Source organism: Tetrao urogallus (assembly GCF_951394365.1).
Source record: "Tetrao urogallus genome assembly, chromosome: 1".
In the NCBI taxonomy this organism is placed as follows: Eukaryota; Metazoa; Chordata; class Aves; order Galliformes; family Phasianidae; genus Tetrao; species Tetrao urogallus.
In genome coordinates this window covers 114,102,560-114,118,389 of record NC_136813.1, presented here as the reverse complement: position 1 = coordinate 114,118,389, position 15,830 = coordinate 114,102,560, and the positions used below count along the sequence as shown (strand labels likewise).

The 15,830-nt window shown below is 44.5% G+C and overlaps 1 protein-coding gene across 1 annotated transcript in view; it reads left to right on the top strand.

The window, feature by feature from the left end:
* Nucleotides 1–15,830, top strand: part of LOC306952961 (uncharacterized protein) — a gene marked incomplete at both ends in the record, with an annotated part of 16,478 nt that extends 648 nt beyond the window's left edge. Inside the window, 18 exon segments of the mRNA XM_079543740.1 lie at nucleotides 1,793–1,830; nucleotides 3,027–3,167; nucleotides 5,336–5,398; nucleotides 6,428–6,548; nucleotides 6,955–7,047; nucleotides 8,034–8,194; nucleotides 9,297–9,382; nucleotides 9,591–9,674; nucleotides 10,758–10,820; nucleotides 10,949–11,026; nucleotides 11,119–11,207; nucleotides 11,915–11,951; nucleotides 13,200–13,348; nucleotides 13,802–13,864; nucleotides 14,199–14,274; nucleotides 14,840–14,924; nucleotides 15,110–15,197; nucleotides 15,720–15,830. Of these exon segments, the coding sequence (XP_079399866.1) occupies nucleotides 1,793–1,830; nucleotides 3,027–3,167; nucleotides 5,336–5,398; nucleotides 6,428–6,548; nucleotides 6,955–7,047; nucleotides 8,034–8,194; nucleotides 9,297–9,382; nucleotides 9,591–9,674; nucleotides 10,758–10,820; nucleotides 10,949–11,026; nucleotides 11,119–11,207; nucleotides 11,915–11,951; nucleotides 13,200–13,348; nucleotides 13,802–13,864; nucleotides 14,199–14,274; nucleotides 14,840–14,924; nucleotides 15,110–15,197; nucleotides 15,720–15,830 (1,626 nt within the window).

The following is a 15,830-nucleotide window of genomic DNA, read 5'->3' as shown; positions in this document are numbered from 1 at the left end:
GCGCGCGTGTGGGAGTGTCTCATTCCCTTTGTGGGGGCTGCTGGTGTCGGTCTCTGTAGTGGCTGGCTTTGGGTCTGCTCTGCTCTGCCTCTCACTTCGGGGTTGTACACGCTCTTATCTTATTGTGCAACCTGCCCTGGATCTGGGAGCCATGCGAGCTTACCTCGTAAGGGGTTTTGTGCCTGGGTGTAATGACCAGAACGGCTTTTAGTTTTTTGCTTTGCATGTGTCTGGTGTGTATGACCCCGGGCTTATTTCCTTTCCTGTCATTCCCCCTGCATGGAGACATAACTAAATGATCTTTAAGGTCCCCTCCAACCTATGCCATTCTGTGGTGGCATGGGCTCCTGCACTTCACAACCCCAGGGCTTGGGAGAGAGTGGCTGGAAAGCTACTTAGAGGTAAAGGACCTGGGGGTGTTGGTCGATGCTTGGCAGAATGTGAGCCAGCAATATGCCTAGGTGGTCAAGAAGGCCAATGGCATCCTGGCTGGTATCAGAAACAGTGCATCCAGCAGGAGCAGAGAGGTGATTGTCCCCCAAGTTCAACCCTGGTGAGGCAGCATTTCAAGTACTGTGATCAGTTTTGGGTCCCTTGCTACAAGAAAGACATCAGGGCCTCAGAGTGTGTTTGGAGAAAGGCAACAGAGCTGGTGAAGGATCTGGAGTGCAAATCTTTTGGGGAGTGGTTGAAGGAGATGGGATTGTTCAGACTGAAGAAGAGGATGCTCAGGGGAGACCTTATTGCTTGCTACAACTACCTGAAGGGAGATTGCAGTGAAGGGACATAAGCCTCTTCTCCCAGGTAACAGCAATAGGATGAGAGAGAGTGGTCTCAGGTTCCACTAGGGAAGGTTCAGGTTGGATATTAGGAAATGTCTTATCAGCAAGAGTGGTGAGGCGTTGGCACAGGCTGCCCAGGGAGGTGGACTCACTGTCCCTGGAGATAAGGGTAGATGTGACACTGAGGAACATGTTCTAGAGCAGTCACAGGCATGAACTGATGATTCTCACGAGATATGTACTCGATAATCTAATTGATCTTTCCAGCTTTATGATTCTATGATTCTCAATCTCACTCTGGATTTTATTGTTGCACTGTACATAGGTTAGGAGCAATGCCTTTTCAAATAGAAACCAGTTCTTACACAATGTGTGAAGCAACAACTTCATGTATGTAGGAGTGGGAGCCTTGCTTCAGAGTTGTGCTGGGAGCTGGGGCTGCACTCCTTTCACATGTTTTGGAAGCTGATTCTTGGGCTATTATAGCAAGCTAGAACAAGGCTAATCTCCCTGGGACTGCTGATACTGCTACACTGGGAACCGTGGTGTACAGAGACTGCTTTCAGCTGCCTGCTACCTACATTTCTCATGCTTTTCCAAGTTGACTCAGTTTACTTTAGGAAAGATGTTAACAGAGAGATAAATGAAATTATAATAAGCTTCTACCTTATCCAATGTTTGCATGATGCTCTGAGCACCGGTAGGAGCTATGTAGATGCCTCTTAACAGTGCTGCAGCCTGCAAGTGCAGGCTTTCTGGAGCTGTCAGGGAAGAAAAAATGAATGTTCCTGTTGGATAGCCAGGAGAATACAGTCTTTATGATTCTATAAATGTGCATGAGGTGGGAAAAGCATTTCAGATCAATTTTGTGGCCTGAAATATAAGTGTGTGCTCTGCAGGGTGCTTGGAGACTGCAGCAATTGTGAATGTATTTAGCATTCCTTGTCTCATGAGAAAGATGCCCTGGTCAAAGCTATTGCAAATCAATGTTTCTGCTTACCTTCTTCTAGGCTTTTGGACAGATCTTGTTACTGCCATTTTTACTAAGGTAAGAGGGGAGTGTTATCTCTTCCAAGGTTGTTCCCTATTAAAAGTTACCTGAAATGACCTTTTTAAAGAGGGAAGTCTCATAATGAGTGAAGAGTAAGATTAATTCACAGTTTGCTTACTAGATTTTTTAACTGCTCTGGTTTTCTGGTGACCCTTTACCAGAGGAAATTAAGCATTTTCCACGCTCAAGCAGGCTCATAGAAGCTAAATTCACCAGGTTGTCTCTTTGCTCTTCGATGCTCTTGCTAAAGAGCAGTCTTTCAAAGCTTGTGGATGTGAAAATCTGCAGTGTTCACCACCAGCAGTGGTGAAATTGTAGTATTGGGAAAATGAGACCAGGCACGAAGATCAGAGGTTTTAATGTGCTCTTTTAAAAGAGATTCATCATTATCATTATCATTATGAATAACCTTCTGTCACACTTGTGTTTTTCTTTAGAAACTGAACTTTCAAGTGTGTATTGTGCTACAAGCTGCTGAGGTGCCAGGAACTTCAGGGTCACTCTTGACATGCATACATTGCCTGCAGTTGGGTGATCACCTATGCAGATTCCAGGATAGTAAACGTGCTTGGTTCCCCAGAATTTTTACTTTGGGTATGGGCTTTTTAAGTAAAGGAAACCCAGACAGTTGTCACAGCTGTTATGCAGAAGGTCATTTCTTAACATCTATGATAGGAGCTGGATTTCCTTACTTCATTGCGTTACTCCAAGCCCTGAACCTGTGCTGATCCAATTCCCATTACATTTGGTTGCAAATAAGCTGTTGAGGCAGGTCATGGATTAAGTCTGAAGAGTTGCCTGCTTTAACAAGCTTAGTGCTTGAATGTACGGCTCATGCTACTTTCTTCTCTTCTCCTCTCCTTTCCTGTCTTTTTTGGTCTGTGGGTGATATATCTGATTAGAGTGAATGGGAAAACTTTCAGCAGTTCTTTCCCAGCTTGGATTTATGGAGGCTGGATGGCTTTATGTCGAAAGGTGGGAGGCTCTGTTAAGCAAGTAGGATAGATTTGGTGCTGCCTTCGGCAAGACTTTAGAAAGGTGTGAAAGATTACTTTGTAACTGTTGCAACTCCCTGCTGTGGGAGCAGACTGCTGCAACAAAATGTTCTTGGGTAAAATTCATTTGGAACAGTATGGAAAAATTAGTCATGGAGGAGCTTGCATCTTCCAGCATTCTCTCTCTCTCTCTTGCAGGCTGAACAACTTCTCCCTCATGCGTTCTCTTGACATTCATGAAGATCCCACGTTTATCCCAGAGGTTGCTGCAGAGGTTACAGAAGACAAGTCTGAGACTAAAAGCACTTTGGATATCATCAAGCAGCTGATAGATACAAGGTAAGTGTGGGTTGGTTAAGAGTGGATGAAAGAACACACACACACTCTGTGATATTAGGAGGAAACAGTCATTCTGAGTCATCTGGATTAGAATCTCTTTCCATGACCACAGAATTTGACAAAACAAGTAGTGCAGTCAGATCTCTCTTTTCGTAATTTATAAATTATGAGTAGTTAACATGCAGCGTGAACTAGCTAGCTAGCTTCAGGCAGACTGCTTTGCTCTGGTTGGACTATTGGAGTAGATATACTTAGTGGCTGGCTACTCGATGCATACATCCCTTAAGTGAATTTACAGGTGTGCTGTTTCTTACCTGCAATGTATTTCAAAGAGAAAACAGATTGCTGAGAGGAGAGAAGAAGCTAAGGTGCAAAGCAAACAGTTCACAAGAAATCAGGTTTTGTTACTTAGGTTGCTTGGAGAATGGATTGTTTAGCTTCTTAACTGTAGCTTGTGCTTGATTAAACCCCATCACATTAGGGGTGAAATGTTACCAGGACGTCCCATTTCTATCCAGAATCTGATGCTGAGTTGAAGGCAGCTGGACTGCTATGAATGCTTTCCCCATCTGGTTTTGTTCTTAGCTGTGTGTTTGTCTAACAGTTACTGAAGATTTCTGTGTGCTTTACCAGTGTCTCAGGGAGTAGGTTCTTTGCATATGTCTGAGTTTTTAGCAAGACAAAGTCTGCTTCCCACTTGAGTTCTTAAGTTAGGGCAAGGGAAATCATTCAGTCCCTTCACTGTAGGTGGAAGGATATGGTTCCTGCAGGCAGTGGTCAAGGTGAGTGCAGCCTTCTGGTTCTTATGTCCTCAGCTCTAACAGTGAGTACTACAGGGCAGGATACTTGAATCTAACCTCTTCCCTGTGTAGCGCATGGTGAGAGCCATGCACTGTCCTGCTCCAGGATGTGGCCTCTGAGTTGGGTGATGATATGGGGACATGACAGGAATAGTAATTGTAGCCAGTTGTTTTAATAATTCTGTGTTTGTCCTACTGTGATGAGGAATGGATCTATTTATCAAAAGTCAGAGCTACTGACTTTGTTTTTAAGCATTTTGATGTGAATTGCCGTGTTTGTGCTGTGTAGCATCTCTTCTCCATCCCACACCAGACACTGGACGTGCTGCTGACTATGTTGCTAATGAACAGAGTCAGCACCAAAGTCAGAGATACCAACTTAAAGAAGCGTGTTTATCTTTACTTATGTTAAAGGTGAAATGATACAAGAATAAAACAGAACGTGGTAATGCACCTAACCATTACTACAGAAGATTGACTACAGTGATGAAGAACTGTAGTGATTAAGAAAGATACGCCATCAATTGCCTTAATACTTCACCATCATCCAGATCCACAGTTGCTGGGGAGCCCTGTTTGTGGCAAGGATTTGGAGAGCCTTTCCCAGCAACTGTCCACTTAATGAGGTCTCCAACCTCGCTGCAAAAGGGTCCAGCTTTTATACTGTTGAATAAAGACATTTACATGACAGTTAGGCAGAAACATCTGGTTTCATTCTCCCTTTTTGGATTCCACCTCAAGGCTGGCCAGGACTTAAAGAGAAACCAAGGAAGTTTGTGTACTAGAAGGCCTTGACACTATGCTTCTAAACAAGGAAAGGTTAATACATTCTCATAATGCTTTATCTAAGCTACGTCTCTTGCTAATGAGACATTTTGTTCAAGATGCATGTTTTGCAAATGGTTGAATACTAATGATAATCTTACAACTCTGGGTTGTAAGATTCATCTAGAGGTCAACTTTGGTTGAAGGCCTACTGCTCAGGCCTTAGTACTTCACTGTCTCTGAATCAAACCTGGGATAGATCTCTTGGAAACAGGCTTATGGGTATATTTTAGCTATTCTGTAATGCTCCAGTGGTGAATAGCAAATATAAACCTGGAATACATTTTGAAGAATCTAAGGACTGCTTTATTGCAGTGGAAAAGTGAAACAACTAAAACGTATCAAGTCTGACTGCTTATTGCTGTGGTACCCATAATGTACCTTGTGTCTTGAATGTGTGCAAGAAGCGTGAGCTAAAATGCTCAGGCTTGCAGTCCCAACAATGACCTGGGAGTGAGCAATTCCTAGCCTGCATTGAACAAAAGGTCTGAACAGAGGTGACCTTGACATTTCAGAGTTGCCCTTTCAATCCTTTCTTCACAGGCCTGATTCTGCCAGCCATGGGTTTAGCTTCAAAGGGATCAAAGACTACCTGGACTGCTACCGGTGAGTGAAATTATAGCCTGGGACCAACTTATTTTTCTTGTTCCCCAGCTGTGGGCTGCTATTATTCCACAAGCTCAGGCATCTCCTTGTTAGGATTGTCTGTGAGGTACCACTGGTTAGTTTCATCCTTTGCAGTCCTTTCCCTCAGATAGAATAATAAAGGAAAGCCAACATAACTGCCTGCATAACTCTTAAAAAGCCTGCAAGGTTATTTAAATACTGTTTGTCTTGGCTGTCTATATTTGGGAGAGATTTCTACATACCTTGATTGCCCAAATGAGTGAGGAGGTGAGAAGGGTTCATATGGATGAAGCAAGTTGCACATACTGTAGACCTCTGAAGAGCCCCTTAAATCCCCAGCTGCTTGTGTTCTTGAGAACAGAGTGCCTGCTTTTCCCCAGTCAACATGCCCAGCTCAGAAGGAGCTGGAAGCACATCACTGACTCCAAGGTTCTGTAACCTGCTGGCTGCTGGGTGGCTGCCTTTGGAATGTGTGCCATATCTGGAGCACACAAATAAATCCTGCCGTGTTCCTGCCGTGTTCTGCAGGGGTCACCCCTTTCAGTGAGCTGTGACCTTGGAGCAAATGGGTGGCACTGCAGTGTGGTGTTATAGATCCATCCTAACTAGGTGTTTGTGTCAGCCAGAGGCAGATCTGGCCTCTTGTCTTAGCTCACGGTACTGGCAGTTTCATAGCCTTAGGTTTTCTAAAGCTTGAGGGCAATCTGTAAAGGCTGTCAGCTTTCCTGCCCTGTTTTTCCTAGTGTTTCAGGAATATCTGAGTAAGTCTCCTAACTCCTGTCCCTATTCTGAGGGTTAGGAGAGTGCTGTGTAGGCAAGTACTCCTTTACAGAAGGATGTCTCGTGTCCTGATGCAATCATATGGAAATCATCACCACACACATATTGTCATATATTTAGTGGTTACAACTGTGACAACTGCCTTCTTGCTACATGATAGACAAACCCTTTGCATGGATACGGTGTGTGGGGGGGTCTTATAATGAGGTCCCAACTTTTGTCCTGTAGGAGTGGGAAGCTGACGCCATCTCAAGTAGCAAAGAACATCATTGCTGTGCTGGAGGACTGCGACAAATCCACGCCCCCACTCAGAGCAATAGTGCAATGGAACCAGGAGCAAATAATGCTGGTAATGTCTGTTAGGAAAGGAGCCTCTGCCACCACAAGAGCAGTAGGAAGGGCGGAGGTTCTTCTGATCTGTTACACAGAAAAATATGTACATTTTTGCTTCTTTCTTGTGTAAAGGACTACAGAAAGATTTGCTTCCTTTCCTGCAAAAAGAGGCTGCATTAAGGCAATTTGTTTCCTACTGGACAACTATTTTTCTATTTTTAAACCAGAATTTTTGTGCTTATGTGGCATCTGTCAGCATGGATTCTCCTAAGCAGTATTTTCCCACCAGCATACAGTGGAAGAAGAAAACTTATGTAGTTTGGCTTGTCAGCAACCTGGCAAAGCTATTTGTGGTATCTGTTATTAAACTTGTAATGACTTGCAGTTCAACTCTGTCATATACATTTTCTTCCTCTGTGTAGATGGCCGAGGCCTCCACTGCTCGTTACAGGAATAAATGTCCCCTATCTTACCTGGATGGCATCCCAGTGTGCCTGAAAGAAGAGTTCAAAGTGGTGAGTTTCCTTGTCTAGCTGTCAGCTCATGCTGTAAGAGATCAAGCAGGAGGGCTTATTGCAACAAGTTTTTAAAGCCATCTCCTCAGCAGAAACCTGTATTTGAAATATAAGAGGTAGATGAGCGTAGTGAACAGGATTAACGAGTTTTACCAAGTGAAGACAGGTCTTGAGTATGACAGATGTTTTCCTTATCTTGTACAAATCTCTGTATTCCGTGCAGAGTGGAGGGTGGTGGTGGGAAGCAGTCCCTCTTCTGATGAAATGAGTATGTATAAAAGCATCTGTAGCAGTGGGTGTAACTGCCTGGGCTTCTCTGGCACTGATTCCAGCATAGCCTCCATCTCTCGTTGCCATGAAGGACATACTTACAGCAGAAATATGAAAGTTACGCTGAAAGTCTCCACCCACGGTGGGCTATGAGCTGGCAACCATTAAATACTCCTGGCAGTGCCATTAAACTGTTGTGGACTCTGGAGAGACCTATCGCTTAATTGTCGGGGAGAGTACTTAGCACACCCTGAAGTTGAGTCCATCTGGTATTTTGGCATCCATCTAATCTCAGTGCCTTGCTTCAAAGCGCTGCAGTTTTGAAACGCCGCAGCTCCTTCCACAAAAAGTGGAAAATAGAGCTCCTGTATGCTGTGGGGCCAGGGTTGACTGTTTTGTGTCCTGTGAGCATAGCAATTACATTGCTGTAGAGAGATGGATTTTTCTGTCCGTTTGTCTCTACTCCTCCATATTGTAGTATTAAAGGAACTTCTTTGCACATGAGAATGACCCAACAGTGAAGAGTTAAGAATCTCTTATAACAGGAAACAACGCAGGACAAGATGAAGAGCAAGGCTTCCTGGTCCTGAATTAACTCAGTGGGTCCTGATGTCTGGAATTGACTGTGGAGCTGAAATGTGCATGTGAAGTACACACGAATGTCTGCCCACCTTTCTGGGGTTTTATAATGAATAATGAGGTGTTTTCTTGTTAAGGTACCCTACTATCACCGAGTAGGAACAGTGTACCTTGGGACAGAGCCTGAAACAGAAGATGCCACTGTGGCCAAGAAGCTGCGAGAGGCTGGAGCTGTGATTATTGGGGTCTCAAACATGCATGAACTAGGGACTGGAACAACTGGATGCAACCCTAATAGGTAAAAATCCCCTCCTTCTCTCTCTGCCCTAGGCTCTAGAAAGACCTACAAGTCTGTCCAGAGCTGACAGAGAAGGGTACAAAAATAGGGCAAGCATGTAAGAGTAAAACTGACTGAAACACCTCATGCATGGAGAACCATGTGGATCTAAAAACCTAGCAGTGAAGATTTGAGGCTCAGAGTAGCTGTGGAAGCCTGAAGACTCCTGAAACCAAAGGCAGGAGAGGAGCCAAGTTGTTCTGGGTAAAGAGTTGGCTTTGCAAGGCCTTACATGACTTGAAGGTATGAATCATAGATATTTACAGGATGAACCATAGACAGAAACAATGACAGAAAACAATAGAGACCTCATGCACAGTCACAAAAATGGCTAATGGCCAAGAACTAAGAGAAAAGGTACAATCAGCTTAGGAGAAACTTAGTGTTTTAATGTCCTAACTAAAACAAGCTCACTGTAATTTGCTTTACCTCTGTGAATTTTCCAGCTATAGCAGAGAACTGCTCTGTCAGAGCAGTGGTTCTCACAGCCTTCGTAAGCTGTCTGCAGATCCACACTTTATCAATGTGCAGCTGGATGGAAGTGGGGCTCTCCCACAGCTACAACAAAATGCATGAGCATTTTCTCCCTGTGTGTGGTCTGCTGCCCCAGCTGGATACCCGGCCACTGGGCAGGTCTCTTTGGTGCCTCAGGACTGTGGTCAGACTGAAGAGTTTGGAATAAAGGGCAGAGCTGGGAGCACCAACTTGCTTGTGGTTTTGTAAGAACTGGTGGCCAATGACTGCTCCATCTTTTGGCACTGCATGATGCACTGTGGTATGGAGTAATGGAACAGCGTAGTCACAACCAGAAGAGGTGGAACAGCATCTTTTCTGTTGCTTTGAATCTCTTCCTTTTGGATAGGCTGCTAATGATATTGTGTGCACTCTGAGCCAGAATTATTTTTGTCTCATTTTCTAGGGGCATACCATTACCTGGGTTTCTTTACTGGTGTTTCTCTACTAAGAGATCTGAATCCCTGAGCTATGTTTCTGGATCTTTTTCTGTCCTGTAGTACACTCAGTGCTTCCTAGGAAAAGTTTCACCACTGTTTGTCTGCCCCAGGTACCACAAGATCCCTAGGAATCCCTACAAGCCCAACCATTTCACAGGTGGGAGCTCCAGTGGGTCGGCAGCAGCTGTAGCAGCAGGTAGGTGTTTCTAAACTGAGCCAGAGGGGTGGTGGGAGGCAAGTCTTGAGCATCAGGTGTTTAGATTTCATGAAGGTATTAGAAGCTGGAGGAAAGTTCTAGATAAACAGAGAGCTCTATCTGCTATTATGGCTACAGGTGGTGGTAGAATGAAAGGGGCATAACATTTGTCTCTGATCATAGGCCAATGCTTGTTTTGTTTTTGTAGGTCTCTGCCCAGTGGCCATTGGCACAGATGGAGGCGGCTCTGTGAGGATTCCTGCCTCGTTCTGTGGTGTGGTGGGGCTGAAAGGTAGTGCCCTTTAATCTTGGTGGGTGTGTATGTCTTCTCTACTGTATCAGGGTGCCACAAACAAGACAGGCCCAATCCATTAATTCTTGCTATTTAGAATTCAACCAGAGAAACTTTGGAGCAGAGCATTCTGAGAGTCACGTGGGTTAGACTGGCAAAGTGACAGTAGGCTCAGTACTGACCATGGAACAGACACTGAGAAAAAACTAACTTCTGTTAGTTTATTCTGTACGTTTATCAAATGCTAAGCAAAACTTGCATGCTGCTTTTCTTTCTATCCTCTCATCCTTCTTCTGTCTTCCTCTCCTGAAGATGTTCACAATGTAGTTGGGTGTCTGTAGTGAACTAGTGCAAAGCAGCTCCATCTATGATGGATTCCCATTATCCCAATTATATGGAGAGGTTGCTGCTCAGATTTGTGCCTGGTAAATTAGACGTGGTAATAGGCTTGTATCAAACCAGCATGTAGCCATTCCCCCTTATCTCAGAGGTACAAGAAATAGCAATGCAGTTTTTACAGTGAGAATTAACGTCACTAAGGGGAATGGATCAAGGACATAAGAAATGCACAGGACATTGTCTACAGTGTGGTAGGTGGCAAAGAAGGTGAAGTCATCATCACTCCGAAGAGAAGTTGGTTTTTTGGAATGCTTTAGCATTCTGAAAGATTTCATTTGCTCTGTGGGACCAGATACTCAACCATTACCCTGTTTTACTATCTTTCTAAGATAGTAAATCTTTCTATCTCTACACATGGCCAGCTCTGTTATAATTCATCTGAGGAAGGTAACAATGATGACTAAAGTGTGACTGGTCAGAAAATTGATAAGAACATTCGCAGAATACAGTTGGTGCTAGGCATGAAGTCTCACTGGTGAAGAGGTTGAGATCTTGCAGAGCATGGTATTTCTTCCTGTTGATAATTCTGCCTCTGCAAAAGAGGGCATTGAAAGATTGGAGCTCTGAACCAGCGGGCCTAAAAGTGGCTGGATTGGGTGCGTTACTTGCTGTCCCATCTGGGTGGACCAGGGTCCTACCAGTGAGTGCTCATGTGTAACTAACTGCCCATTTCTTTTTCTCGAGGTACATTTGGGCGGATCAGCAGTCATGGCAGCCTCCCGCTCTCTTATTCCACAGTCAGTGTAGGTAAGAGAACTTGTGCTCCTTTTCAGGGACCTCCCAATATGTTGCCACTGGGGAGGCAATCTGAGCCTACAAAAGAAGGATGCTATTTACTCCTTGCCGTGTTTTCATAACCACTGTCTCTTTTACAGGTCCTATCTGTACCTCAGTGGCAGATGCAGCCATTGTTTACAGTATTCTTGCTGAGCCAGATCCACTCTATCCATATGGTAGGTGAGCCCACTCCCTCCCAGAAGCCAACTGCTCTGCCTTCCTATAGGCATCCTAGATCAACAGAGGAACTCTTGCTTGTTCCTTGCAGGACTAAAGCAACCCAAAGCAACCCTGTCAGATATGTGTGCTCCTGACCTGAAAGGCTTAAAACTGGGAGTGGATTGGACGTTTTTTAAGGTGACTATTCTATCTCTTTCTTCCTGCTTTGCAGAATGAAGTTTTGTAGGAATTCAGTGCATTCAGTGTTCTCTTGCCTTTCATCATTCTTATATGTAGTCCTATAACTGGAGGGAAATATAGGGTGAAAGCACCCACTGGGATGACATTTTCCTAAGGCAACCTTTTGAGTAGAAGCCTGTTGTAGGTAGGAGGAAAGGTAACGACTACATTTCATGGCAGTATGCTTTCTCATAGCACTCTTTTTATTGTAAGTGATGCTTCTGAATTGATTCCAAAAGGGAATTAGATTAAAAACAAGTGAAGAAAATTACCATATCTATTTGGTGACAGTGGTGTAGATACTGAATAGTATTTTATCATCCCCATGTAGAAACTGGTCACACAAGCTAATACTGCTTGGCAGTTGTAATACAGCTCCACAAACATGCCCAGGATTTCTTCTCTTTGAGAAAATAAGTTTGTTTTTGGCTTTGCCCCAGTGCAGAGAAATGTCCTCTCCTCTGGAAGAGGAGACAGTTCCTTTTCCATAGGGGGATGCCCTGCAAGTTGTTTTCTTGGAACAGATGGCCTAAGGCAATTCAGGGGGTCTGTTTCCCTGCCATTAGAGTAAGGAAGACCCGAGGACTGAAGTTCTGTGAGCGTGCTCACCAAGAATAGGAGAGTTGTTACCCAAATCAGCTCAGTTCTTTCCTCTTGTTCTCTAGGCATGTGATGCAGAAATCCTGTCCGTCTGTGAGAAAGGTAAAGAGCAAAAGTTTCCACCTCTCTTAATTTGCCTGAAGTCATAGTGTCACTTGGTGTTTCCTCTCGCGGATGCATTAATGAGATCTGGCCTGCTGTCCTTAAAGGCAGATGCTTAAAGAAGTCTGACTGCACAGACAGCAGTAGCTTTGTACTAGGGAAGCCCTCCTGACTGCTGAGGGTTAAAAAGCTCAGCAGTTGCAGGCTTGTCAGGTTACAATGGAAGAATACAGTTCAGTGTGCTAAGCCTCTGTCTGTATAAAGACAGATCTGTGCACAGTAATAGTTACTCTGCAAGCTTTAAGAGTAAAAGTCTTCTAAGGGAGGGAGTTGTTTCACAAGGTTACATTCAGTGGGGAAGACAGCTAGGATTTTTTGACGTATTTAGTCCTCTGATATTTCCTTGAAATCAGCAAAATGCTGCCTTTGGGGTGGCTTTGTGGGATTTTAGACTGAGCAAAATTGAACGTGGTGAGTTGGGGGAGAGACTACAGTGCCTTGCATAATAGATGGCCTCTTGTGCATGGGAGCTGAGATAGCTCACAGTACTCAGGCTTTGTTTGCCTGAGTTCTCTTCAGCCTCCTTATTTCCAGCTCTTAAAACTCACGCTTCCACATGCGTAGAGTTTTCTTAGGAGAGATGTACCACAAACATGGGTATTTTTGAAGATGCTGGAGTCAAAGAAAGAAGAGAGTTCTTTTTAATATGCAGAAGATTCACTTTTTAGCAAAGTCCTGGTGTCTGACCTTGTTAAAATACATCAGGATTTGGTGAACCTGTATTGTTGACCTGATCTCTGAGTATGCACAGGCTTCCTCTATCATTATACTTCAGGAGAGGCTTTGAATGGGTTTCTCCTGATGCTAAATAACTGCTTCATGCTGATCGAATGCCAATCATATCAAGTTCTCAGCAAACCATAATCAGAACCACCTTTACTGTCTGGGTTAACTGAAGGCTAAAGGGAGAAGGTGAACTTGCCCAAAATGTAGTTGGTAATTTAAGAATCTGTTCACAAGACTCTAGTTCAGCCCTGTTGGAGCACTGAGATCTAATTGGGCCTAAGATTTTTACCTATGAGAAGAGGTGGCAGCAGTCTGCATGCCACATTATGCACTAAAGATCTTGCCTTGTAATGGCAAGTGGGGTCTCTGACTTTACAAAGGGAAGCATTTTCTCAGCCCTTCAGTGAAGTTTGGGGAGGAAACTCACAGATGCTGTCTGTGTGTTACCTGTTCTGCACTCAGCTACGGAGTACCTGCAGAATTTGGGAGCCAGCGTGGTTGAAGTATCTCTTCCAGAGATGGAGGAAGTGAAAATAGCCCACACGATCTGCATTCTCAGTGAGATGAGGGACTTCCTGCAGCCCGACTTCAACAAACATTTCCAGGAAATGGTAAGTAATAGTGGCTTGGATCAGTGGCAGTAGTTGTCATGACCAATGCAGAACGAGTGTCTTGCACTGTTGAGAAACCTGGGGCTCTCTGCTTTCTCAGTGAAAAACCACCTGCTGGATGACTTCTGATATCAGAGAGTAGTCCTGGAAGAGAACTCCTGGGCTATCGCACTCAGTTTCTTGCTGTTGTTGACTGAGCAGACCTGAGCCCCTTCAAATTGTTATGTGCAAGCTGAGATTCTTCCAGTCAGCATGGAAGGCTACTAAAGCATGCAGAGGTCTGAACTACAGCTCCTAGGGAGACACTTAGGCTTGATGGCAGGCTGATGAAGGTGGGAAAGGTGGGGAGAAGGACAATCAGGAATCTGCTGTCTTACTTCATGCTTACCTAAAGCTAGAATATATGATTAACAAGCCTGGTGCAAGGAGAGCTGTGACTATTTTCTCTTTCAGAATTTGGAGACTCGGGCTAGCCTGGCTTTGGGTTCCCAGTTCACTGCTCTGGATTATATTACGGTGAGAACATACTGTGGTGAAGGCTGAAGGGGAGGCAATGAAATTGCAGAAGAGGGATCGACATTTCTCTTAAGCTCCCCGCACACGTGGGAAGACAGCACTCAGCTGTGGGGAAAAAAGGAAATGATTTTGCAGTGAAGGTGGGCAAAACGGTGGGGTACCGCAGAGGATGTGACACCTGGGCTGACCTACTGCATGTTGATTCCAAAACGCAGCAATAGTGGTTGTTTTTTTTTTTTGCTGTTTTTTCTTTTGCAAAGACATGGGCTCACATGGGCAGAGGCAGTTGCCTTTGGAGATGAGCCTCATCAGACAGTAATCTCTCTGCTTGCAGGCAAATCGACAGAGAACTCGCAGCATGAGGTTTTTGCGAGAGATCTTCACCACTGTGAACTGCATACTTACACCAGGTACTGGCAGTCTTGGCCAAAGAGCTGCTTCCCATCGAGAGCAGTCACTCCATTAGCTTTTCCTCTCCAGTTTAAAGAGTGTAACTTTTGTGCAAGGACTTCGTCGTGCCTTGCAGCTCTGAAAGAAAATGGGGCCTGGTTAGAATGACTGCTGTGTATTTCTGTGCTTGCTGCCTGTATATAAGGCAGTCACAAAACTCCCGTTTGGTTTTTGGAACAGAAGGTGCAGAGTCAGCAATTACACAGGAGAGACTCGACGTCTACCTACATACATAGAAATAGAAAACTGACTACTCAATTCATAAATCCCAGTGACTTGTGTTCTGGGGGAGCGAAGGAGTTTGCATTAGTAATTTAGATGAAAAATGGCATTAAGGAACTGAACTGTTTCTTGGTGACTGCCTGCAGACTGACTCTTTCTTTGCTCTTTAAGCACCAGATTAGGTTGACCAGTAAAGCTGTAGAACCTTCATCCTCAATGCTGACCCTCCTTGAGCTGGAGGGTTGGACAAGATGGCTTCTAGAGTTCCCCTCCAACCTCAACCATTCTGTGATTCCTCAACAGCTGTTGCTTGCACTGCCCCGAGAATCCATGAATCTGACCTTCTGACTGGCAGCAGCAATATTTCATTCACGACGAGGTCTATGAGGTAAGAAGATTTGCTGCTTGCACCTTGCAAACAAAAAATTTGGCAGCAGCTGTAGACTAGGTGTACAAACTCAAGGAGTTCAGACTGTAGAGCAGGGGAAGATTGATTCTAGCTGCTTCTCCCCCAGAATAGGCTGACTTTGCTTCTGCCCAGGGTAGGAGTGCTGATGACAGCTTTTTCCCCAGGTTCATGCAGCTTGGTAACTTCACTGGGATTCCAGGCCTCGTCGTTCCTATTGGTTATTCTACTGCTGGGCTTCCAATTGGCTTCCAGGTAAGCAGTGGCTATTGTGATGCTGGGTCACAAAATCCCCAGCTGGCTCTGCCCTGAACCCCTATAACCAAGTTCTTGGTGCCAGCACACTTGAGGAGTTGCCAGATACTATTAAGGAATTTTTAACTTCTGGGTGAGGAGATTTGCCTCAAAGAGTAACTCACTTCTGAATGCCAGATGGACTCTTCAGACATCTGGAGATAGGTTTCTCCTTGTCCACTGGAATCAGTACCCGTTATTTATCACTGCTCTTTCTTTTCCTTATGTCTGAGTTCGGTAGTTTCCTTCTTGCTCTTTTCCCTCTGAAAATAGGTCTAATGTCATTAGAAGTACCATGTTTTAATAAAGTCACTGAGCTCCCTTTTTCCCAAATAGAGCGGTGCCATACTTGCTAGAATAAAGGGGAGAAGCGTGTGTCGTCTTGGTGCTGCTGGGACATAATTTTGGCCATGTTTTCCTAGGCTTTAATCACTGTATGTGATGATGCTACTTTCTTGTTGTTTTTTCTGTCCTCTCTTGCAGGTCATGGCAAAGTGGTGGGATGAAGCTGTTCTTCTGAGGATTGGCCTGAAGCTAGAGCAGTTTCGTCGCCAGACCAAAAAACCAACCATTCATTATGACATCCTTGCATGA